Genomic DNA, 26984 nt, shown 5'->3' on the forward strand with positions numbered 1-26984 from the left:
ATGTATGGATGATAAGTATGTTGGTTCGTATACGGGCTCACTGAAAAACCTTGCAGGGCAGACAGAGAACTAATCCATTGTTTTAGATTGTTCTTCAAATACTCTGACAGAGAGAGAGTTCCCACCTCTCTGCAGGCCAATCAGAGTAGAGACTTGAGCGTGGTTTAGACTTACTCAGCCAATCCGTTGGCGCACTGGCTGTTCCCCGACAAATCCTTATCTCATTTTACCCCCTAAAACAGCTCTTCACATCAATCACAGCTTGCCAGGTGACACAACCTACATCAGCCCAGTCTAGAATGCATTCTTTCTAAGTTAGTCATCCCATCAATTAGGAGAATAATAAATCCCCCATAGTTTGTTTTGGTACCCAGTGCCTGAAAAATTATCTACATGTGCTTTTGAGGTATCATAATAAATCTGCGGGAGTCAGATAGGCAAATTGAATGGAGAAATCGAGTGGGAAATTGCGCTCACTTGTCAGTAAACTTGTGGAATGTTTTAGTTCTATCCAACAAAGACGTGATAAACCCGAATCAGAACGTATATTGTGATGCAATAATCATATTTTATTCAGCGTTCTGGTTCCATGTCCTTGCTCTTTTAGTTTTGACATTGTCTGCCCAGATTTTCATATTTGCCTCCACGATCAACACATCCTTCGAATTGCTCCAGCCTTGGATTTTCTGACTTGTCGGCTTCATCTGCTCATGCTCGAGCAGAACCAGCCAGCCCAACATGGCTGTACATGTTTCTTATGTAACGTTATACATTTTAATTTTATGTATTCATAATTTCATACCCAAAGCCGCAGTCGAAAGGAGACTCTCCGACTTCAAAAGATGTGCAGACGAAGAATGCAGTAGTAAGTACTTGGCGCTAAACTCACGTGAACTTTCAGGATGCTTCCATCGTTCAATTCACTATCCCCCACCTCATCCCTAGCTAGGTTGACAGGCGTTATCATTGACCGGTTGCCATTTCAAAGGGATGAACTCGGCTAACCTAACTGTCATTAGTAGTAAATACCAATAAATAATAACCTAAGCTTGCTTGGTTGTAGCCGAAGCGAAGCCTCTGCCTGTGTTGGCTACTGCCTGGCTAGTCGCCCAATTCTGGAAGTAGAGCAACGTACGCTAACGTTAGCTCAACTATGTGTTTCTGTACTAACTAACGTTCTATATCGTGGAGCTCCGCCCCATAGGGGAGCTCTGCTCCTATTGGTTTACCCACTGCCCTAAGGCAGCATCAGCCTGAGACAAAATTATGCACACACCTGCAGCCAATAGGAGTACATGTGTCCCTATAAGAGGGGATGCCTCCCCTCAATCAGCCTCCCTTTATCTTCAGCGACTGGACTAGACTGAAGAAGCCAAGAAGAGACGAAGAGAAGACTCAGGACGAGAACGCCGTCGAATTTCCAGTCATCGACGTCGCCCTAAAATGAGCACACCAGGAGATTTTCCACCCCCAAAAGCTCTTTTCATAGCTCAATGCAGATGCTCCTCCATTGCGGCCGGCAACTCCCACGACTTATGTTTCGTGTGTCTAGGGTCCCAGCATGCCAAAGAGGGCATCTGAAGTCCCCCTAACTGCGCCTCCTGCGCCCTCCTTTCTACAAAGGAGAGGAAGCAGCGTTGGGCGTTTTTTAGGGAGGATATCCCCCTAGAGGAAGTGTTGTCGATACTCTGCTTCAGAGGCGTCATCCGACAGCGCAGACTCAGGGGATGACATTCCTATGGAACAGTCAGACCCCGTCCCTCATACATTCAAGCCTCCCTTTCCTTTGGTTAGCGAGAGGGCTTGTAGTTCCTATGGTGATGACGACACGGGCTCTGAGAAATCAGAAGCCCTGTCCTTCACCGCAGCGTCTCTGAGAACAGACTTTCCGGGTCTCATTGAGAGAGCTGCTAGACGGCTGGAAATACCGCTGACCCCTATTCCCTCCGCACCGGAGGTTGACTTAATGGAGGGCGGCCCCTATTCCAGGCCAAGAAGAGCGGCAGAGCCATTAGCTCCTGCCATGCCTTCATTGGCAAAATACGTCGAGGGCTCATGGGAGGCACCTTTAGCGGCGCGTTCGCCGGCTAAAACGTACCTCCCATTCACTAGAGTGGAGGGAAGGTTCCAGGGCCAAGCTAAGGGAATCCCCAGGTTAGAGAGCGCCATGGCGGCGTTCGAGTCCCTGGCCCTCTTCCAGGAAAGCCACGTTGCCATCTCAGAAGGACCGTCTCACAGCACAGCTGTTAGAGAAGTCCTTCAATTTGGGAGCCCAAGCTGTAGCAGCAGCTAACAACATTGCCCTCTTGGCAGCCGCTCTGTCCCGTTTAACCACGGGTAAGACAGCGCTGAAGCCAGAGGAGGTGGAGGAGGCGTCTAGAATTTCTGGCGCCATCCTACACCTAACACAGGCATCGGCCGTCTTCTCGGGGAGGTCCATGGCCACCTCGGTGGTCGCGGAGCGACACCTCTGGTTGTCACTGACAACCATGAACGAAGCAGACAGAACATCCCGGTCGAATGCCCCCCTCTCTGACGACGGGCTCTTTGGAGTCACCGTCAAAGAGGCGACTGAGAGGTTTTCCAAGCTGGACGAGGAAAAGAAGCAGCTGGCCAGATACCTGCCACTGGCAGGGAGGTTAGGCCCTGCACCGTCTCGTAAACCATCCACTTCCGCCCCCCCAGAGTAGACAAGGATCTACAGCGAGGCGGCGTATCCGGCGCCAGTCGGCGGCCGCAGGAGGCAGGAGAGCGGGCCCAGCCCCCCCAGCAGCCACGGTGGCCCCATTGCAGCCGGCGAGGGAGGTGGTGAGAGCGCCGACCTGGGCCCCTAAGGGAGGCCACAAGAGGAGGCGCACATGACGGGACGCGGGGGAGCGAATGGAGGACACGTCATCCTTGAACGTGACCACTGTTCCCCCCCACCCTTTGGTTGAAGGGATGGGTGATTATGTAAATGCTTTTGTTGATGTGTTGAATAAAGAGTTGGCTCCACCTGACTTGTCAAAAAAGAGCCCCTTTTCCATAATACGTCCGAGAGCGTTCAAATCTCACCCTCTCTCCCTTACCACTCTAAGCGCCGTTCAGCCCACCAAGGGTGCGCTGCTGAACAGGCATTCAGAGTAGGTTCACATAACACTTCAGGTATAAGAAGTGCTTCACATAGCAGACGGCAGTCTCTGTCAGACTCTGACATGATGACGCAGTCGCTATTTGGGGATGGCGCACTATCACAGACTAAGGTCTCTGTTAGTGCGATTCAGACCCATGCGGCGTTCACGGAGGGCCCGATTACCACGGTCACGAAGGTGCCAAGTGCATCGGCGCCCCCACTTCTTTCTGAACGCGCTAATACTCACTACACTGAGTGTAGTTCAGCCCACCAGAGGTGCAGAGCTGAACGCACACAGGAGGTGAAAGGAGGAAAGATACCAAGACGCCGTCTTGGTTTACCTCAAAGAGACCTCACATTACAGACTCCAAGGAGTACTGTAGTGAGTGTCTCTCATAGCAGGCTGCAGTCTCAGTCAGGAGACATGATGACGCAGCCGCTATTTGGGGATGGCGCACTATCGCAGACCAAGGTCTCGGTTAGTGCGATTCAGACCCATGCTGCGTTCACGGAGGGCCCGATTACCACGGTCACGAAGGTGCCCAGTGTATCGGCGCCCCCACTTCCCTTTGAACGCGCTAATACTCACCACACTGAGCGTGACTCAACCCACCAGAGGTGCAGAGTTGAACACACACAGAAGGTGAAGGTTAAGAAGGTATCAAGGCGCCGCCTTGTGTTACCTCATAGGGACCTCATATTACAGACTCCTAGGAGTATTGTAGTGAGGGACTCTAATAGCGAATTGCAGTCACCTACAATGACGCAATCGCTTGCTGAGGATGGTGCCCTGTCGCAGGCTGTGGCCTCGGTCAGTGCAATTCAGACCCGCGCTGCGTTCACGGAGGGCAGGAATACGACGGTTACGGGTTTAACTGACGTCTCTGCCCCCCCTTCTGGTTCAGAACGCACTAATGCTTCCTCTCCCTTTCATGGGAGGCCCGCCTTGGGCTGTTCCACCACCTCAGTGTTGGGGAACAGCGGCGGCAAGGGCCATAGAGGAATACAGGTCCTTCCTACTGAATGTACCACAGCTTCGTGCTCGGCCGCTTTCTCTGTATTGCAGTGGCAGCGAAGCTGCACCCTCTCACGCTGGCTACAACAGACGTTGCAGAAGGGTTATGCTCTCCAATTCCATCGGACCCCACCCCCATTCAGGGGAGTGGTGGAGACGGTGATGAAAAAGTGGCCGCTCTGGTTTCAGAGATTACGGAACTTTTGGCGAAGGAGGCGGTCACAGTGGTTCCCCAGGAGCAAAGGAACAAGGGGCTATATTCGCCCTACTTCTTAGTGCCAAAAAAGACAGGGGGAATGAGGCCAATATTGGATTTACGCATTCTCAACGAGAGCGTAACCAAACGGCCCTTTCGAATGCTAACGACAAAACGTCTGCTGGAATGTGTCCAGAAAGGAGACTTTTGTACGAGCATAGACCTAAAGGACGCGTACTTTCATGTGCCGGTACAGCCGCGTCACAGGAAGTTTCTGCGATTCGCCTTTCAAGGGGTGGCGTACGAATACACAAGGATGCCATTCGGGTACGCCCTGGCACCTCGCACGTTTTCCAAGTGTGTGGAGGCGGCATTGGAACAGTTGCGTCGTCAGGGAATACGGGTACTAGTCAACCTAGACGACCTACCGGTTCTCGCCCCGTCAGCAGAGCTGGCGATCACTCACACAACACAGACAGTGATTCATCTCACACGTCTGGGGTTCGCTGTGAATTGGAAAAAGAGCACGCCCTGGCCCAGTCATCAGATTGTCTACCTGGGGATACAGCTAGACACTGTAATGATGAGGGCTCGAATTTCGGACCCCCGAAGGGTAGCCTTGTTGCTAGCCCTGAGGAAGTGTCGTCCGAATCACACGGTGACGGCGCTGTCGATCATGTCACTCTTGGGTCTCATGTCGTCAGCCCACTCTGTGGTTCCGCTGGGACTCTTGCACATGCGCAGGATGCAGCGATGGTTCGCCCAACTGAGACTAGACCCTTTGGTTCAACGTCATCGGTTGGTGTTGGTTCCCCTCTCGCTCAGTGCAGATCTGAACTATTGGAGAAACCCGCGCGTTCTCACGCACGGAGTCCCGATAGGCAAAGTGTCCTCTTACATCCCAGTGTTCACAGATGCGTCTCTGACGGGATGGGGAGGGACATGTCAGACCCAAGCGATAGGAGGTGTGTGGCCTCCTTCGAGTCGCCACATCAACCTCTTGGAGTTGGAAACGGTTCGACTGGTTTTGACCCACTTCGCGTCTACCCTTCGGGGTCGCGATGTGCTGGTCTGGTCAGACAACCGGACCACAGTAACCCACATAAATCGCCAAGGAGGAGTCAGGTCTCCTGCTCTCCATCGGGCGGCAGAGGAATTGTGGCTGTGGGCTCACGAGCACCTTCGCTCGTTGAGAGCAGCACACATTCCGTGCTACTTGAACGTAGGAGCAGACCTCATGTCAAGAGGGGGTCCTCGAGACGACGAGTGGTGTCTGCATCCGGACATTGTTCTCCAAATTTGGGAACAGTTCGGGAGAGCCGAGGTGGATCTATTCGCGTCACGTGTGAACGTGCAATGTCCCCTATGGTTCTCTCTAAGGGAACAGGAAGAACCGCCACTAGGAAGAGACGCCTTTGCGCATCACCCGTGGCCGAGAGTTCTTCTGTATGCATTCCCTCCGCTGTCCTGCATTCTCCCACTGTTAGCCAGGGTGAGATCAGGAGGGAAGTCAGTGATACTGGTAGCCCCCGATCGCCCAGGGGCTCCTTGGTTTGCGGAGAGTCAGATGTTGATTGCGCCACCTTGGCCAATTCCACATCGACGGGACGCGTTGTCTCAGGCGGGGGGCACGATAGGGCAGTTGCCCATAATCGGCCAACCACTGAAGGCCTGGCTGCTGAGAGGGACAGGCTAGAGCGCCGTGGGTTATCTGATGCGGTGATCAGGACCATACAGGGTTCATGTGCCAGTTCCACTTCTAAGATGTATGCCAGTAGATGGAACGTGTTTTCACAATGGTGTGTCACACAAGGTGTAGACCCCATGAGCTGTCAGGTTGAGAGTATTCTCTCTTTCCTACAGCTTATGTTTGACAAGCAGCGATCGCCCGCCACCATTAAGGTGTTTGCAGCGGCGATTTCAGCTTGTCATGAGGGGTTTGGCAGAGACAATGTCTTTAGCCACCCTCTAGTGAAACGTTTCCTATTAGGAACGCGGCGGCTTAGGCCAACACCTAGAGCCACGCTTCCTCAGTGGGATTTGGCTTTGGTACTCGAAGCGCTATGTAAGTCGCCGTTTGAGCCATTGAATCAAATACCCCTCAAGATGCTGTCTTTTAAGACAGCGCTGTTGCTCGCTTTGACTACGGCTAAGCGTGTTAGTGATTTGTGTGCTCTTTCGACGAGACCCGACAGCCTGGCCATTAACGGCGATCTGAGCAGAGCGGTGTTACGTCCTAATCCGGCATTTGTGCCGAAGGTTATTAGGAGTTCATATAGATCACAGACCGTGGAGCTGTGGGCTTTTTCTCCTCCTCCTCATAGAGAGAGGAGTGAAGAAAGGCTCCATCGCCTGTGCCCAGTACGCGCCTTGGCGTGTTACGTTGAGCGCACAGCAGCAATTAGGTCATCGCCTCAGCTGTTTGTGTGTCATGGTGCGGCTGCACTAGGTAGACCACTTTCGAAACAGTGTCTGTCTCATTGGCACTGTGAGAGCATTGAGACAGCTTATGAGGCAACGGGGCGACAATTGCCTCAAGGTATCAGAGCTCACTCCACTCGTGGAGTAGCAGCTTCTACTGCCCTTTTCAGAGGAACAGGGGTAGAGGATATATGTAGAGCGGCGTCATGGTCAACACCGGCTCCATTTATCAGTTTCTATCTCTTGGATATGTCTTCTAACTCTTTGGCTCAGTCTGTACTCAGCGTGGCTGAAGGGAGACTTTGAGCTAGGAGGAGAGGAATGCAGGACTGTGGAGACAGGGTCTCTATCAGGTCCGCTTCCGATAGAAGGACATATTTTTGGCATGACTCCTGACTGACAGGTTCAGTACAGTAGAGGGCATGTATTGATCTGCCCACCAGTGATTCACTGGAGTGAGGCGGGATGATGAGGGATAATAGTAGTAACCTGGGTTACGATACTATTAGACCGGTCATGACAATTTGACGGAATGTGACGTCATCTATCTGCTTGTTCAGATTAGTATGAATCATGTTCTGGGATCTGACCACTAATCTCTGGGGTTCCATTGATTGATGGGGCGGCCTACCGTGTACACAATGTAGAGTGACACTTTGTGTCATTCCATTAGTGGTCGGTAGTATTGTAACAGGATATTGAGGTACCATCTATCTGCTAGTACAGATTAGTATGGCCGGTATTCTGGTGATCTGCCCACTAGTCAATGGTGTTGCCATTGGACTAGGTGGGGCGGGTTTTTAACCGATGACGCAGTATATTGTGACACTTGTAGGGTGACAGTGGTTACAGTACTGCGGGAATTGGTTGCAGCCATTGCTAGGCCTGACCTTTTCATTTTGATGGGAAGTGTTGGGCTCGGCAGGGAGTACATTTTGGAGCGCTACGCTCCGCCTTAAGCCAATAGGAGCAGAGCTCCTGTCACGAGTTACAAAGCCAGAACCCAGAAGCAGACCAGGACAAGGTAAGTTGAAACGAAGGTGAGTGTTTATTTACAAATTCAAGAGTGATGCTGAACAATCCAGGGAACAGAGCGGGCGGCGTTGATTAGTTGTTAGGGGTGCAGTGGTTGATCCAATCATGGCTCGGCAGCCGCCGACCACCAGGCAGAGGTTGGATGAAGGTTCCGGACGAGTGACTGCAGATGGAACAAAACGGAGGTAAGTAAACAACAAACCAACAAGGTGCAAAACAACAAAACTAACGCTAGAAGCTCTAAGACTGATACTCTGGTAAACCTACTGTTCATGGCTAACGATCCGGCAGGGAATGGATGTTAGGCCAGAGCCTAAGAAGGGTGATGATCAGGACCAGGTGTGCAGATTGCTGATGGGATGCAGGTGCGGAAATCAAGAGAGCTCCCCGGAGCGTTCCAGAACCCTCGGGAAACTGGAGATCACGAGCAGAAAAACTAGTCCACAGACCGGACCCGACTCAGACTGCCGGGATCGTTACAGTACCCCCCTCCGACGAACGCCACCGGGCGGACTCCCCGGAGCGCCAGGATGGAGGCGGTAGAAGTCACGGATGAGGTCAGCATCTAGGATCTGTCGCCGCGGAATCCAACTCCTCTCTTCAGGACCATACCCCTCCCAGTCCACGAGATACTGGAAACCCCGGCCCCGCCGTCTGGAATCCATGATGCGTCGCACCGTGTAGGCAGGACCACCTCCGATCATCCGAGGAGGAGGAGGAGGAGGCGGAGGAGGCAACAGAGGACTGAGGAAAACAGGCTTGAGGCAGGAGACATGAAAGGTGGGATGGACTCTGAGCGTCCTCGGGAGTTTGAGTCGAACTGCCACCGGATTGATCACCTTCTCCACCACAAACGGACCAATGAACTTCGGTAACAACTTCCTAGACTCAGTCCGTAAAGGAAGATCCCGTGTGGCCAACCAGACCCTATCTCCGATGGTGTAGGTGGGAGCGGGGATCCGGCGACGATTCGCCTGGAGCTGATACCGGTCCGAAACTCTAAGGAGTGCCTTTCTGGCCCGATGCCAGGTCCGGTGGCAACGACGAATATGGGCCTGAACAGAAGGCACTGAGAGCTCCCTCTCCTGAGAAGGGAACAAGGGAGGTTGGTAGCCATACAGGCACTGGAAGGGAGACATCCCAGTGGCAGATGTAGGGAGAGTATTGTGGGCATACTCAACCCAAGGCAACTGAGAGACCCAGGAGGTGGGGTTGGAAGAGGCCAGGCAGCGTAGCGTGGATTCCATCTTCTGGTTGGCTCTCTCCGCCTGACCATTAGATTGGGGGTGAAAACCAGATGTGAGACTGACTGTAGCTCCAATGGCCAAACAGAAGGACTTCCAGACAGCAGAGGTAAACTGAGGGCCACGGTCGGAAACGATATCACTGGGCAACCCGTGGACCCTGAAAACCTCCCTAACCAGGATCTCGGACGTCTCCGAGGCAGAGGGAAGCTTGGCAATTGGCACAAAGTGGGCGAACTTGCTGAATCTGTCCACGATAGTCAGAACGACCGTGTTCCCCTCAGAAGCGGGCAACCCAGTGACAAAGTCCAGGGCCAGATGCGACCATGGTCGCCGGGGAATAGGAAGGGGGTGAAGTAGTCCAGAGCTGGGCCGATTGGTACTCTTATTCTGCGCACACACTGGACAGGCAGCAACATAACCCCGAGTATCCTCGGCCATGGCAGGCCACCAAAAACGTCTGCGAAGAAACGCCATCGTCCGAGCCACGCCAGGGTGACAAGCCATCTTGCTGGCGTGGGACCATTTGAGGACCGCAGGACGAACCGACTCAGGCACAAACAACCGACCGGGTGGACCGTTACCGGGACCGGGCTGCGTCCGAAGAGCCGCCATCACCTCCTCCTCAATCTTCCACCTAACAGCTCCCACGACGCAGTTCCGGGGGAGAATTGTCTCGGTCTTGGACCCACTCTCCTCCGTCTTGGAGAACATCCGAGACAAGGCGTCCCGCCTTGCCGTTCTTAGATCCAGGTCGGAACGTCAGGGAAAAATTGAATCGTCCGAAAAACAACGACCACCTGGCCTGACGGGAGTTGAGACGTCTAGCCGATTGCACGTAAGCAAGATTCTTGTGGTCAGTCCAGACAATAAACGGCTGCTCCGCCCCCTCCAACCAGTGGCGCCACTCCTCCAAGGCAAGTTTCACCGCGAGAAGCTCCCGGTTACCCACATCGTAATTCCTCTCCGCAGGCGAAAGGCGACGAGAGTAGTAGGCGCAGGGATGGAGTTTACTGTCCGTGGAGCATCGCTGCGACAGGATGGCGCCAACTCCCACATCAGACGCGTCCACTTCAACGACGAACTGACGGGCCGTGTCCGGTTGAGAGAGAATCGGTGCGTTGGTGAATCGCCTCTTCAAATCCAGAAACGCTCGATCCGCCTCCGGATTCCACTTGAAGCTCCTGATACTGGAAGTCAAGGCCGTTAACGGAGCGGCCACACGGCTGTAATCCCGGATGAATCTGCGGTAGAAATTCGCAAACCCCAAAAATCTCTGGAGCTGCAATCTCGTACCGGGCTGGGCCCATTCCAGAACCGCTCTAACCTTCTCCTGGTCCATCCTAATCTCTCCCCTGGAGATGATGTACCCGAGAAAGGATGTCGTGTGGGCGTGAAACTCGCACTTCTCGGCCTTCACGAACAGGCGATTCTCCAACAATCGCTGCAGAACCTGCCGGACATGCTGGACGTGGTCGGAAGGTTCCTTCGAGAAGATCAGAATGTCATCCAGGTAAACAAACACAAAGAGACCGATCATATCTCTCAGGACGTCGTTCACCATACTCTGGAATACCGCTGGAGCATTGGTCAGTCCAAACGGCATCACCTGATACTCGAAGTGACCCATCGGTGTATTGAAACCCGTCAACCACTCGTCTCCCTCTCTGATCCGGACCATGTGATACGCATTGCGTAGGTCTAGCTTGGTGAACACCGTAGCACCCTGTAAGGAGTCGAAGGCAGAACTCATCAAGGGCAGGGGATACTTGTTCTTGACCGTGATGTCATTCAACCCCCGATAATCAATACACGGTCGAAGAGAGCCATCCTTCTTACCCACAAAGAAGAATCCTGCCCCCAGGGGTGATGACGAGGGACGAACGAGACCAGCAGCTAGGGACTCCTTGATGTAGGTCTCCAAAGCCTCACGTTCAGGGCGGGAGATACTGTATAACCTTCCCTTGGGGTAGACAGCTCCAGGGAACAGGTTGATGGCACAATCATATGGTCGGTGGGGAGGGAGTGACAGAGCCTTCTGCTTACTGAACACTTCCCCCAAATCGTGATATGTCTCGGGAACCAGGGACAAATCTGGGGGTTTAGCCTCAATCACCTGACTGGGAACCGAATGGGGACAGGCAGTCTTGAGACAGTTAGCATGACAATCAAGGCTCCAACTCGTTACCTTGCCCGTCACCCAATCGAACGTGGGATTGTGTTCCTTCAGCCAGGGGTATCCAAGGACCAGAGGAACATGGGAAGACGGCAGAATGAAGAATGAAATCATCTCCGAATGATTCCCCGACAACAGCATCTTAACCGGTTCAGTCCTCATCGTGATACGTGCCAGACTACTGCCGTTCAGAGTGGTCGCTTCAATGGCTTCCGGCAATTGCTCCTTGGAAAGCCCCAGCTGTTCCACCAACTCGGCATCAAGAAAGCTTCCATCGGCACCTGAATCGATAAAAGCGTTAATCGCTAAGCTCTGATTCCTGTTCACAAGGGTAGCCGGGAAACGGGGTCTGACAGAGGTACTGAGAGGTTGAAACTGGCTCGCTAAAAGTCCTCCCAACTTTAGCGAGCCGGGCAGTTTGACGACCGCCGGGAACAAGTGGAGATGTAATGTCCCGAGCTACCACAGTAGAGGCAGCAGTTGGTCTTACGTCTATGTTGACGCTCCTCCTTGGTTAACCCGTGCCGCCCCACTTGCATGGGTTCAGAATCGGGAGACAGGACCTCTCCACTAATCCTGTGTGGTGGACGATGATCGACGTATTCTGGTCCAATCCCCGACCCGACTGGAACCTGAGAAGCTGATCGATTGGACGGACCCCATTGCTTCTCCCTCCTTCGCTCTCGGACTCGATTATCCACCCGAATAGACAAGGCTACCAAGCTGTCCAGGTCACTAGGCTCCGGATAGGAGATCAACTCATCCTTGAGCTGCTCCGACAGACCCTGGTAAAAGGCCGCTTGCAGAGACTCCTCATTCCACCCACTCTCCACAGCCAACGTCTTGAACTCGATCACGAAGTCGGCCACGCTGCGAGTTCCTTGGTGAAGCGAAAACAGGCGCCTAGCTGCGTCCCTCCCTCGGACGGAATGGTCGAAAAGCTTCCTCATCTCGGCCGTGAACCCCTGGTATGAAGCCATGCAGGGGTCTTGTCGTTCCCAAACGGCTGAAGCCCACTCCAGCGCTCGACCACGCAGCAACTCAATCACAAAGGCTATCCTAGCCTTGTCTGTGGCATAAGAGTAGGGCTGTAGATCGAACACTAACCCACACTGCATAAGGAAAGAACGGCATCTTCCCAGCTCCCCCTCATATTTATCCGGCGTCGGAACCTTGGGCTCACGGAAGGACACCGCTCCAGACGCGGCAGGCGAGATGGGTGAAACCGGTAGTGGATCCTCCACCGGAAACTTGCGCTGGTTCTGGACCTCCGTCAGACCGGTAGAAAGGTTCCGAACTGCCAACGCGATCTCCTGTAGCTCCGTGCTATGATGGCCCAACATCTTCTCCTGATGGGTAATGGCATGGCGAACAGAGTCCAGGTCCGCTGGGTTCATTACTGGCCGGATCGTTCTGTCACGAGTTACAAAGCCAGAACCCAGAAGCAGACCAGGACAAGGTAAGTTGAAACGAAGGTGAGTGTTTATTTACAAATTCAAGAGTGATGCTGAACAATCCAGGGAACAGAGCGGGCGGCGTTGATTAGTTGTTAGGGGGTGCAGTGGTTGATCCAATCATGGCTCGGCAGCCGCCGACCACCAGGCAGAGGTTGGATGAAGGTTCCGGACGAGTGACTGCAGATGGAACAAAACGGAGGTAAGTAAACAACAAACCAACAAGGTGCAAAACAACAAAACTAACGCTAGAAGCTCTAAGACTGATACTCTGGTAAACCTACTGTTCATGGCTAACGATCCGGCAGGGAATGGATGTTAGGCCAGAGCCTAAGAAGGGTGATGATCAGGACCAGGTGTGCAGATTGCTGATGGGATGCAGGTGCGGAAATCAAGAGAGCTCCCCGGAGCGTTCCAGAACCCTCGGGAAACTGGAGATCACGAGCAGAAAAACTAGTCCACAGACCGGACCCGACTCAGACTGCCGGGATCGTTACAGCTCCCCTATGGGGCGGAGCTCCACGATATAGAACGATTAGTTACCGGAGTGTAACTCCAGTTCTATGAGTGGAGCGGAGCCCCATAGGACTTAAGGTCCTGCCGACCCTATCTAGTCTCGCTGAAGATAAATATCTCGGGAGGCTGATTGAGGGGAGGCATCCCCTCTTATTGTCACGAGTTACAAAGCCAGAACCCAGAAGCAGACCAGGACAAGGTAAGTTGAAACGAAGGTGAGTGTTTATTTACAAATTCAAGAGTGATGCTGAATAATCCAGGGAACAGAGCGGGCGGCGTTGATTAGTTGTTGGGGGTGCAGTGGTTGATCCCATCATGGCTCGGCAGCCGCCGACCACCAGGCAGAGGTTGGATGAAGGTTCCGGACGAGTGACTGCAGATGGAACAAAACGGAGGTAAGTAAACAACAAACCAACAAGGTGCCAAAACAACAAAACTAACGCTAGAAGCTCTAAGACTGATACTCTGGTAAACCTACTGTTCATGGCTAACGATCCGGCAGGGAATGGATGTTAGGCCAGAGCCTAAGAAGGGTGATGATCAGGACCAGGTGTGCAGATTGCTGATGGGATGCAGGTGCGGAAATCAAGAGAGCTCCCCGGAGCGTTCCAGAACCCTCGGGAAACTGGAGATCACGAGCAGAAAAACTAGTCCACAGACAGGACCCGACTCAGACTGCCGGGATCGTTACAGTACCCCCCCCTCCGAGCTAACGCCACCGGGCGGACTCCCCGGAGCGCCAGGATGGAGGCGGTAGAAGTCACGGATGAGGTCAGCATCTAGGATCTGTCGCCGCGGAATCCAACTCCTCTCTTCAGGACCATACCCCTCCCAGTCCACGAGATACTGGAAACCCCGGCCCCGCCGTCTGGAATCCATGATGCGTCGCACCGTGTAGGCAGGACCACCTCCGATCATCCGAGGAGGAGGAGGAGGAGGCGGAGGAGGCAACAGAGGACTGAGGAAAACAGGCTTGAGGCAGGAGACATGAAAGGTGGGATGGACTCTGAGCGTCCTCGGTAGTTTGAGTCGAACTGCCACTGGATTGATCACCTTCTCCACCACAAACGGACCAATGAACTTCGGTAACAACTTCCTAGACTCAGTCCGTAACGGAAGATCCCGTGTGGCCAACCAGACCCTATCTCCGATGGTATAGGTGGGAGCGGGGATCCGGCGACGATTCGCCTGGAGCTGATACCGGTCCGAAACTCTAAGGAGTGCCTTTCTGGCCCGATGCCAGGTCCGGTGGCAACGACGAATATGGGCCTGAACAGAGGGGCACTGAGAGCTCCTTCTCCTGAGAAGGGAACAAGGGAGGTTGGTAGCCATACAGGCACTGGAAGGGAGACATCCCAGTGGCAGATGTAGGGAGAGTATTGTGGGCATACTCAACCCAAGGCAACTGAGAGACCCAGGAGGTGGGGTTGGAAGAGACCAGGCAGCGTAGCGTGGATTCCATCTTCTGGTTGGCTCTCTCCGCCTGACCATTGGATTGGGGGTGAAAACCAGATGTGAGACTGACTGTAGCTCCAATGGCCAAACAGAAGGACTTCCAGACAGCAGAGGTAAACTGAGGGCCACGGTCGGAAACGATATCACTGGGCAAACCGTGGACCCTGAAAACCTCCCTAACCAGGATCTCGGACGTCTCCGAGGCAGAGGGAAGCTTGGCAATTGGCACAAAGTGGGCGAACTTGCTGAATCTGTCCACGATAGTCAGAACGACCGTGTTCCCCTCAGAAGCGGGCAACCCAGTGACGAAGTCCAGGGCCAGATGCGACCATGGTCGCGGGGAATAGGAAGGGGGGTGAAGTAGTCCAGAGCTGGGCCGATTGGTACTCTTATTCTGCGCACACACTGGACAGGCAGCAACAAAACCCCGAGTATCCTCGGCCATGGCAGGCCACCAAAAAGCGTCTGCGAAGAAATGCCATCGTCCGAGCCACGCCAGGGTGACAAGCCATCTTGCTGGCGTGGGACCATTTGAGGACAGCAGGACGAACCGACTCAGGCACAAACAACCGACCGGGTGGACCGTTACCGGGACCGGGCTGAGTCCGAAGGGCCGCCATCACCTCCTCCTCAATCTTCCACATAACTGCTCCCACGACGCAGTTCCGGGGGAGAATTGTCTCGGTCTTGGACCCACTCTCCTCCGTCTTGGAGAACATCCGGGACAAGGCGTCCGCCTTGCCGTTCTTAGATCCAGGTCGGAACGTCAGGGAAAAACTTGAATCGTCCGAAAAACAACGCCCACCTGGCCTGGACGGGAGTTGAGACGTCTAGCCGATTGCACGTAAGCAAGATTCTTGTGGTCAGTCCAGACAATAAACGGTTGCTCCGCCCCCTCCAACCAGTGGCGCCACTCCTCCAAGGCAAGTTTCACCGCGAGAAGCTCCCGGTTACCCACATCGTAATTCCTCTCCGCAGGCGAAAGGCGACGAGAGTAGTAGGCGCAGGGATGGAGTTTACTGTCCGTGGAGCATCGCTGCGACAGGATGGCGCCAACTCCCACATCAGACGCGTCCACTTCAACGACGAACTGACGGGCCGTGTCCGGTTGAGAGAGAATCGGTGCGTTGGTGAATCGCCTCTTCAAATCCAGAAACGCTCGATCCGCCTCCGGATTCCACTTGAAGGTCCTGATACTGGAAGTCAAGGCAGTTAACGGAGCGGCCACACGGCTGTAATCCCGGATGAATCTGCGGTAGAAATTCGCAAACCCCAAAAATCTCTGGAGCTGCAATCTCGTACCGGGCTGGGCCCATTCCAGAACCGCTCTAACCTTCTCCTGGTCCATCCTAATCTCTCCCCTGGAGATGATGTACCCGAGAAAGGATGTCGTGTGGGCGTGAAACTCGCACTTCTCGGCCTTCCACGAACAGGCGATTCTCCAACAATCGCTGCAGAACCTGCCGGACATGCTGGACGTGGTCGGAAGGTTCCTTCGAGAAGATCAGAATGTCATCCAGGTAAACAAACACAAAGAGACCGATCATATCTCTCAGGACGTCGTTCACCATACTCTGGAATACCGCTGGAGCATTGGTCAGTCCAAACGGCATCACCTGATACTCGAAGTGACCCATCGGTGTATTGAAACCCGTCAACCACTCGTCCCCCTCTCTGATCCGGACCATGTGATACGCATTGCGTAGGTCTAGCTTGGTGAACACCGTAGCACCCTGTAAGGAGTCGAAGGCAGAACTCATCAAGGGCAGGGGATACTTGTTCTTGACCGTGATGTCATTCAACCCCCGATAATCAATACACGGTCGAAGAGAGCCATCCTTCTTACCCACAAAGAAGAATCCTGCCCCCAGGGGTGATGACGAGGGACGAACGAGACCAGCAGCTAGGGACTCCTTGATGTAGGTCTCCAAAGCCTCACGTTCAGGTCGGGAGATACTGTATAACCTTCCCTTGGGGTAGACCGCTCCAGGGAACAGGTTGATGGCACAATCATATGGTCGGTGGGGGAGGGAGTGACAGAGCCTTCTGCTTACTGAAAACTTCCCCCAAATCGTGATATGTCTCGGGAACCAGGGACAAATCTGGGGGTTTAGCCTCAATCACCTGACTGGGAACCGAATGGGGACAGGCAGTCTTGAGACAGTTAGCATGACAATCAAGGCTCCAACTCGTTACCTTGCCCGTCACCCAATCGAACGTGGGATTGTGTTCCTTCAGCCAGGGGTATCCAAGGACCAGAGGAACATGGGAAGACGGCAGAATGAAGAATGAAATCATCTCAGAATGATTCCCCGACAACAGCATCTTAACCGGTTCAGTCCTCATCGTGATACGTGCCAGACTACTGCCGTCCAGAGTGGTAGCTTCAATGGCTTCCGGCAATTGCTCCTTGGAAAGCCCCAGCTGTTCCACCAACTCGGCATCTAGAAAGCTTCCATCGGCACCTGAATCGATAAAGCGTTAATCGCTAAGCTCTGATTCCTGTTCATAAGGGTAGCCGGAAACGGGGTCTGACAGAGGTATTGAGAGGTCGAAACTGGCTCGCTAAAAGTCCTCCCAACTTTAGCGAGCCGCGCAGTTTGACGACCGCCGGGAACCAGTGGCGAGGTAATGTCCCGAACCACCACAGTAGAGGCAACAGTTAGTCCCTACGTCTGTGTTGGCGCTCCTCCTTGGTTAACCCGTGCCGCCCCACTTGCATGGGTTCAGAATCGGGAGACAGAACCTCTCCACTAATCCTGTGTGGTGGCCGATGATCGGCGTATTCTGATCCAATCCCGACCCGACTGGAACCTGAGAAGCTGATCGGTTGGACGGAACCCATTGCTTCTCCCTCCTTCGCTCTCGGACTCGATTATCCACCCGAATAGACAAGGCTACCAAGCTGTCCAGGTCACTAGGCTCCGGATAGGAGATCAACTCATCCTTGAGCTGCTCCGACAGACCCTGGTAAAAGGCCGCTTGCAGAGACTCCTCATTCCACCCACTCTCCACAGCCAACGTCTTGAACTCGATCACGAAGTCGGCCACGCTGCGAGTTCCTTGGCGAAGCGAAAACAGGCGCCTAGCTGCGTCCCTCCCTCGGACGGAATGGTCGAAGAGCTTCCTCATCTCGGCCGTGAACCCCTGGTATGAAGCCATGCAGGGATCCTGTCGTTCCCAAACGGCTGAAGCCCACTCCAGCGCTCGACCACGCAGCAACTCAATCACAAAGGCTATCCTAGCCTTGTCTGTGGCATAAGAGTAGGGCTGTAGATCGAACACTAATCCACACTGCATAAGGAAGGAACGGCATCTTCCCAGCTCCCCCTCATATTTATCCGGCGCCGGAACCTTGGGCTCACGGAAGGACACAGCTCCAGAAGCGGCAGGCGAGATGGGTGAAACCGGTAGTGGATCCTCCACCGGAAACTTGCGTTGGTTCTGGACCTCCGTCAGACCGGTAGAAAGGTTCCGAACTGACAACGCGATCTCCTGTAGTACCGTGCTATGATGGCCCAACATCTTCTCCTGATGGGTAATGGCATGGCGAACAGAGTCCAGGTCCGCTGGGTTCATTACTGGCCGGATCGTTCTGTCACGAGTTACAAAGCCAGAACCCAGAAGCAGACCAGGACAAGGTAAGTTGAAACGAAGGTGAGTGTTTATTTACAAATTCAAGAGTGATGCTGAATAATCCAGGGAACAGAGCGGGCGGCGTTGATTAGTTGTTGGGGGTGCAGTGGTTGATCCCATCATGGCTCGGCAGCCGCCGACCACCAGGCAGAGGTTGGATGAAGGTTCCGGACGAGTGACTGCAGATGGAACAAAACGGAGGTAAGTAAACAACAAACCAACAAGGTGCCAAAACAACAAAACTAACGCTAGAAGCTCTAAGACTGATACTCTGGTAAACCTACTGTTCATGGCTAACGATCCGGCAGGGAATGGATGTTAGGCCAGAGCCTAAGAAGGGTGATGATCAGGACCAGGTGTGCAGATTGCTGATGGGATGCAGGTGCGGAAATCAAGAGAGCTCCCCGGAGCGTTCCAGAACCCTCGGGAAACTGGAGATCACGAGCAGAAAAACTAGTCCACAGACAGGACCCGACTCAGACTGCCGGGATCGTTACACTTATAGGGACACCTGTACTCCTACTGGCTGCAGGTGTGTGCATAATTTTGTCTCAGGCTGATGCTGCCTTAGGGCAGTGGGTAAACCAATAGGAGCAGAGCTCCCATATGGGGCTCCGCTCCACTCATAGAACTGGAGTTACACTCCGGTAACTAATCATTAGGAGCTTGCACCATGTAAACAAGTTTTCGGCCTACATATTTTGTTGAAACCAAAGCCACACAAGGGCTCATCGACAATGTTCACAAGTTTGGAGTAGCTAACTAGCTACATAACATAACTTGCCAGTTGATCTGGCAGTCTTCTTAGTTAGCTAGCTAGCTACATTAGCCTACCATACACACAATAGAGATGTGTTAGCTTGATTGTAATCAACTAGCCAACTTACTTACTAAACGGACCATAAAGATATCATACTTCTGTGTTGGCTTAGGAAGCAAATTGCAAGATGGTGTATAGGCATGGTTAGCTATATAGCTAGCTATTGTTGACATAAAAGACTGTCATGTCATTAACCCCTCTGCTTGCAAGTTCTTTTCTTTTTGCATCTACCTTATCAAGTTAAAAACAATATTCTATTTACCCTTGATGCTTGGCTTTCTTTTTTGATACTCTGGCTCTGTAAAAAGAGAAGTAGATAACTTTAGAGATGTCTATTCTATTCACGCCCTGATTGTGCATGGGGCACATAGGGTGGACGCCCAGGTCAGTGGCTGGGTCATGGGCCGGAATCTTTGGTAGGGGTTACATCTCCACAACAACTGATCTTTGAAACATTTCTCTCCACAGTGCTCCTGTGCAGGGGGAAAGCTTTCAGTGATTTCACCGGACCAGACTGTCGGTTTCTGTCATTTAAAAAAGGAGAGACTATATAGGTCTACTATAAACTCTCAGGCAGACGGACAGATATATGGGCAGGGAGTGTAAGTATAAGTTAATATTTAATTATGTGATAACATTGCAGTCTAGAAGGAATGTTGAAGCATTTTCTGTTTTGTTAACATCATGTTTCGTTCTCTGTTTTTGTTGCAATTTCGTACAATAGGTTGGTAACCGCTTTGGTTACTTCAATAAGGACCAACTTGTAATCAATCACATATACACTGAAAAAGAATTGGAGGTTCCTTCTGAGGTAAATTGATTTAGGCCTATTTCACTACTGCCAATGCATCATCACTTAAACAAGTATCTGGAATGACTGAACTTCTTTCTGAAATGGGTAGTATGACTCAAACAATGTCTTCTTTTTCTTTTCAGGAAACCGACTTTGTTTGCTTTGACACTGGACACGATAAGTTTGACAGTTATGACATTGATTCACTGTTAGGCTCCTCTTTATTGTTAACAGACAAGGAGGAATCTGTGCAAGTAACCACATATACTTTTGACCTAACCAAAAGTGCTGAGAGCACCACAGTGGAAGTGGATAAGCCTACACCTGAAGTGACAATGTCAGAAAATTATGAGATTGATAGGGATGTTCCTGAGGACATTGATAAGGTTGTAGAGGAGGTTCCAGATGAGGTTGTAGAGGAGGTTTCAGATTATGAAGATCTGAGACATTTTGAGCCTTTAGAGTCCTCTCTGCCTCAGCCTGAAACTCTTGACACAAAGGGAGTGGAATCTGACACTGTACTTGAGACCACAGCTGAGAGGATCAAAGATTACCTTCAGAAAGATCAGCAGAGGACAGAGGACTCTGTGCCGGACAGTGTTGTTGAACCAGAGGAAGGTGAGACCAAAGAAACCCCCTCAGAACCTCTATCCAAAGATGATCCTGAGTTAAAGAATGCACCTGATGGTTTTTCAGAAGGCAGACCTATCCCTGAGTTAAAAACGTTTGATGCTGTCACCTCTGATGATGAGGACACTTGGAAGGTGACTCCATATGACGAGGAGGACGAGGAAAGTGACAAGTTTGAATATCAGCAGGATGAGGAAAGTGATTATCATCTCAGGGAAACTCCATTGCTGGCTTTTTCTGAAGAACCTTCTAATTTGGAACACAAGAACATTCCGGAATCTGATCAGACAGATGAGGAAGACAGTCTATCAGAGGTACCTCATATACAGAAACAGGACTCCAAGGACAATAACCTGTGGTCTTCATTTGGTGATACAGTTTTTAACATTGTCAGTGGTGGGGAAAGAATAGCTCATGTTGCCGGTTCAGAGGAAGATGACGAGGATGATGGCGAAGGTGAAATGACACCAGAGGAGTCTCCCAAAATTGAAGAACCCAAGGAGTCAGAGGAAGCAGAACAGCCACATGAGCTAATCTTTGAGGAACCTGCAGACTCTAATTACAGTGAGGATGCTGTCAAAGTACCTGATGAGGATTCCCAGACGTTGCAGTTTGAGGATGAATCTGAAGAAGGTGACATTGAACCTTCAACACCTCCTGCTGATGAGGCAAGTCCCTTTGAACACACTGAGGAGGCTTTAGCAGAGAACCTTACAGTAGATGACAGCCCAGTCCCTAAACAGCTCTCAAAGACAGACATGCTCTCAGACTTTGATAGTAAAATTAACGAATCAGAGCAGAAACAAGCTGTCGAAGAGTCACAAGTAGATAATACATTGAAACAGGGTGGTACAGAGCTTTTCAGACGATTTCGAGAACCATGCCAGAAGGTCCCAGATCTAAGTAAAAAAACAATGGTGAAAGAGAGCCATCAAGAACTCCTCATAGAGGAGGAGGATTCAATACACCTAGAGGGGGAAGAGATTGAGGAAGAGTTGCTGGAGGATGAAAATGCATCATTGTGTTCATCCAAAACTGAGCACAGTGATGAAAAGGACAAAGACAGTCTATCTGAATTTGGGTCAGAGCAACCCAATAATGATACACAAACCGATGTTGTATCCAGTGATGTGTTGGATGTGGTCCAACACGACGAGGCAATTGACATAGAACCTAAGGTGCATGAGACTGAGAAGGATGCTGAAAGCCACACACCCTCACTTGAAGAGATGGTTCCAGATCCCTTCCCAAGCAAAGAGCCGAAATACAGTGACGATGTGTTGAGGCTGACACTATTGCGAGACCACTTTAAGGAGGAGGATATGGAGCGCTTCCAAAAGATTCTGGGTCTTCAGAACCTCTTTAGGGTGGAGTTCCTGTTCTCTGACCTGGAGCAGGAGCTGAAGGCTGCCCGGCTGTCCCAGACAAACACCAGTGAGGACATTGAAAAGGCGCTGGAGGCCATTTTGGAAGCCTCTGAAACACCAATCCTGGATGAGATTGAGAGGATGCTGGATGCCCAGGAGAACACTGACCTGCAGCAGGAGGCTGGTGAGTTTATTGAGGAGGCTGCCATCTTGGACGACTTCCAGGAGTTGGTGTTCCCCCTGCGTCAGAAGTACTCAAACGCCAGAAACAGTGCTCCCTTGGCAGTTGGCAGTCAACTACACCCGGACACAGGTAATATTGCTTTTTAAAAATCAGTTTAAGTTAATGTCAGAGTACAGGAGAATTACAACCTTTTGTTAAATGCATATTTGGAAAGTGTCATACATTGCTAATGACATGATAATAATGCCTGGAGATTTGGTTTGCATAATAAGCTGTATTTATGAAATGCCCAAGAAGTACAACAAAGTAAATAGTAGTCTGTTGACAGAACAAATACACATCCTGACAATGCCAGTGAGATTGCAATGCATGAAAATGTACTCACTGTTTGAACCTCTGAATGTTTCAAAAGATGGGGAAATGTCTGATGCGGAGGAAGAGAAGACATTCCTGACAAAATTTATTCATGACAAAAATAATTGTCTAAACATTAACAATGATTCATATTTGTTCCTATTTAAGTGGTATTTGCATTAAATGTGCGGTTCAAAACATGGTCCAAGGTCAAATAGGGCGGCAGGTAGCTTAGTGGTTAAGAGTGTTGTGCCAGTAACCGAAAGGTCGCTGGTTCTAATCCCCGAGCCGACTAGGTGAAAAATCTGTCGATATGCCCTTGAGCAAGGCACTTAACCCTAATTGCTCCTGTAAGTCGCTCTGGATAAGAGCGTCTGCTAAATGACTAAAAAAAAAACTTTTAAAAAATGCCTGCAATACACTGTATTATTCTTCTTCTTCTTCTTCTTCTTCTTCTTCTTCTCCTTCTGTGGGCTTTATGGTGGACTACAACCTAAAAAGGTGTATTGCCGCCACCAACTGGATGGGTTGAAACCAAAACAAGGTAAAAATAAAATCCATACGTGATAGGGAAACTAACTTAATCCACCCAAATAAAAATAGTACATTGACAAAACAAAACTCCTATTTCTTCCTTCTTTCAATTCTCCATATCTCCCTTCTCAGGCTCTAGGGCCTGAGACGGTGGTACGGCTTGTGACAATATTCCATGTAACTCCTTCGTCGAGAAATCTTTCAGCCCCAGGAACCTCTCCGCCGCTTCTACAATGATTTCTATCTTCCTGGACCTTCTCTCCACATTGGCAGTGCCATTTATCACCATAGCTATAAAGGCCACAAAGTCCACCTTCTTAACCTTTAAAATGTCAGGATACTGCTGGTGAAAGGCAACCCCTGCAGCCTGCAGTGAAGGCCTTTCCATTTTCCATTTCCATTTTTGTCATTTAGCAGACGCTCTTATCCAGAGCGACTTACAGTTAGTGGACTTCAAGTGCACCATTCAAACCCTCAACCCTTTTACCAGCTGCTGCATATGATACGCTCTGGATAGCCCTGACTTTGGCTTGCAGGGATTTGTAGTCTTGCATGATGTCTACTTTGATGCTAATTAGCATTTTTCGAATCTGAGAGTAAATAGAGCCGAATATATTGATAAAAGTCACCTTGTCCAAGAGCGATTTAAATGGTTATCAAAACGTCATGCCAGGGTAAGCCTACACGAAACACAGCCCTTATTTTAAGTGTTTCTAAAATTCCCTATAGGAAAAATGAACGGTGGAAAAACAATTGGAACCATTTCCCTGTTTGACCGCTAGGTTTTATGGGTATTATGACACCTCCACTGTGGGGCTCTATAGCAGGGGTAGGCAACTCTGTTCCTGGAGTGCAGCAGGTTCTGCAGGATTTTGTTCCAACTAGGCACCACACCTGACCAACTGAGCTAATTGATCAGTTCAGTGATTGCCTAAATTCAACACACCTGCTGTTCCAGGTTGGTTCAATCCAGAATATGAAGTGTCTGCGGCACTCCTGGACCAGGGTTGCCTAGCCCTGCACTATAGGCCTATAAATTACATATTGGCTTATAGAGAGAACTATTCTAGGTGCCGGAATAAAGTGGGGTTGGGATTACTCAATAGGGTCTTCATTTTAATTTGACTTTATAACAAGTGGGCTTCGTGTTCGAGCCTATTTCTTCCTATTTAAGAAATAAAAGGTAGGCCTACCTGTTTGATGGACGAAATTATAGGCTATACTATAATAACATATATATAATAATGATTTAACAACAATATAATGGAATAAAATAGAATAGAATAAATTAGGGAAGGGAGTTGGTCGCAGAGGTCTGGTGTTGGTGGAAGGACTGGTAAAGGGTGGACCTAGTGCTATAGTAGGAGTTGACTGTACTGATAGTGACGCTGTTGTCTATGGTGATAAGAGTTAACTGTGGAGTCGACCTTACTGATAAATGCATAGATCTGAATAATTTGACAAAACAGATGAATGAAAATAAGGCTGTTGAACCACCAAATCTGAAACATAAATTGTATGGGGTGGCAGGGATGTTGTGGAGGATCAGAAAGTTAACAAATGAGGGGAATTATCATGCTATTTCAATGGCAATACATTCCATTATGCAGCATAATGAAAAGTGTGATTTCGAATTTTGGGAGGAAGTTGCCAAAACTTTGCAATGGCCAATTGGAAAACCCATTGTCACCAAACGTAGTATCAAACATTTTAGGAATATGTGGGACAAGAATAGAGGTAACATCCAGTTTTGTTAATCAGATTGAGGAACAAGGTTGAGTTGACCAATCCTTTGAGCCGTCACCCATATGTAATGAGATAGGAGATGAGGATGACAGCATAAACTTTAGTCAGTGCAACAGTCAAAGACAATAAACTAACTGATACAAAAACACCAAACACAGAGGGGGGAGGAGAAATGCAGTGAAACGTAAATATGGTGAGGAATGTGTCACACAGCACAAGAAACCCCAAACACTTTTGTTTTTGTAAATCACCAAATAACAGTAAACAAGCAATGATTGTATTGGCCTATCTCCAGATAGTCAAAAGGATGTAGCATCTGCTACTTTTCTATGCAACTCAGAATCATGTTGAGTTCAAGTACAGCCATTGTATAATGGATTTAGTCTTAACGGGGACTGTGACACATCTATACAATCTATTGCTAGTGACAACAAAGTGAAATTAAACAAAATGGTAAAAGAGAACGTAAATGAGGTTCAGGTACAAAATCTTTGGTAGGCTCAGTGCCTCACATCCCTAGAATCATGTAGTTAAGTAGGCCTCAAACAGTACTGGGGAAAATCTGAATATTATTTATGGGGGGGGGATATAGATAATTTTAAACAATAAAGGCAATACTTGGGGAGATATTGACCCTGAATATGGAATGGACCAGCACAGTTGACCAACATCACTTTTATGGGTTGTAAGAATAGGCAGAAAGAGGTTCATGTCTTTGGTATTGGCCTGTAATTAGTTGCAATGCTTTTTTGTCATTTCATTTGCAATGGCATGTGACTTGGATCATTACCATCATTGATGGTCCTCCCAAATATGTTCACTACCGGGCTTCCCTGGACCTTGATAGTAGAGTGGCTACTATTTTGAGAACAGAAAAAATAAAATAAGGATAGCCAACCCTTAGCGTCGTCCCTCAACTAGGCATTTATATTAACATTTATTTGATCAATTTTGACTTACTTTTAAAGGTTAATATAAATGTAGTTGAGGGACGATAGCCTACCCTGAGACTGTGAGAGTCATATCCTCTCTATATTTGCTTAGTTTGTTTTGGTACCCAGTGCTTGAAAAATAATCTACATGTGCTTTTGAGGTATCATAATAAATCTGCGGGAGTCAGATAGGCAAATTGAATGGAGAAATCGAGTGGGAAATTACGCTCACTTGTCAGTAAACTTGTGCAATGTTTTAGTTCTATCCAACAAATACGCGATAAACCCGAATCAGAATGTATATTGTGATGCAATAATCATATTTTATTCAGCGTTCTGAATAGCCTAGTTAACATCAGATAGCCAGCTCAGCTGTCAAACTAACGTACGGTAGCGTCGCGATGGATTCATAATTTCATCATCTGAATGCTTCATGTTATTCTATGATGTATCGTATGCTACTGTTGAGGAGGCTGTTTGCTGCCACTTTTCTTTTCCCTTTCTCACTGGTCAAAAGCAAGTCATATCTAAGTAAGTTCTTCTACTTCTCTCTGGCAATTTATGGTGCATAGTGAATCCTCATTCATATTGCCTACAGGCTGGTGTCCTTGTCACGTGTAAACCATGTCTGAATTCATACTCTTGTCATATGTTTTATTAGCTACTGAAAAAGAGATGACGGACAGGATGGAAAGGCTTGAACAAGAGAAGAAGGAGATACTCCAAAAGGTCGCTGAACTGCAGCAACAGGTAAGTTGCAGAGACTTTTCACTGACCAAGATCCAGAATTTTGGGTTCAACGTGAATTAAGGGACATAACACTGTTTTTATAATGTATTTCTACTGGGTTCCCCTCAGGGCGAAGAACTTAAAGAAAAGCAAAAGCAATCTGAGAAATCTGCCACTTCATCTCTGGAGAAGATCCAGGAACTGGAGGTGAGTCTCTAGGAAATATTATCTTGATCACACATCATTGTCATGCTGACTATTTTTTATTAATTTTTTGTTTTCCATAGTGTTTGAATTGACACACCATTTTATTTTTCTATCCAATAGAATATTGTGCAAGAGATGGAGAGACAAAATGAGCGCCTGGACAAGGAAAATAACTTACTCGCCAGATCCTTTGACGATGAGCGAGCCAATACTGCGAAACATGAAGATGTGGTGAGTAATATTGAGCGATTAGCCGGAATAAAAATGTTCCCCCTGGTTTCAAAACAACCAATTGTCTGACATCTGTTCAATTCTTTTAATTCAATTAAGTTTGTTTTATTCTGTGAGCTCAATGTGCCGTTTCTCTAGAGAAATTAAATCAAGCACAAACTTTGAGACTGTCAGCTTCCTGCCTCCTGTTTGTCTCC

At 49.9% G+C, this 26984-nt stretch overlaps 1 protein-coding gene across 1 annotated transcript in view; it reads left to right on the forward strand.

Moving 5' to 3' along the window:
* Positions 1–26984, forward strand: part of LOC121565682 (transport and Golgi organization protein 1 homolog) — a 78751-nt gene that overhangs the window by 42621 nt on the left and 9146 nt on the right. Inside the window, 10 exon segments of the mRNA XM_045210087.1 lie at positions 809–865; positions 2686–2808; positions 19452–19682; positions 19805–19891; positions 20017–22183; positions 22467–22476; positions 26093–26151; positions 26282–26370; positions 26479–26556; positions 26677–26787. Coding sequence (XP_045066022.1) covers positions 809–865; positions 2686–2808; positions 19452–19682; positions 19805–19891; positions 20017–22183; positions 22467–22476; positions 26093–26151; positions 26282–26370; positions 26479–26556; positions 26677–26787 — 3012 coding nt within the window.

Source organism: Coregonus clupeaformis, chromosome 33 (assembly GCF_020615455.1).
Source record: "Coregonus clupeaformis isolate EN_2021a chromosome 33, ASM2061545v1, whole genome shotgun sequence".
NCBI classification, from domain to species: Eukaryota; Metazoa; Chordata; class Actinopteri; order Salmoniformes; family Salmonidae; genus Coregonus; species Coregonus clupeaformis.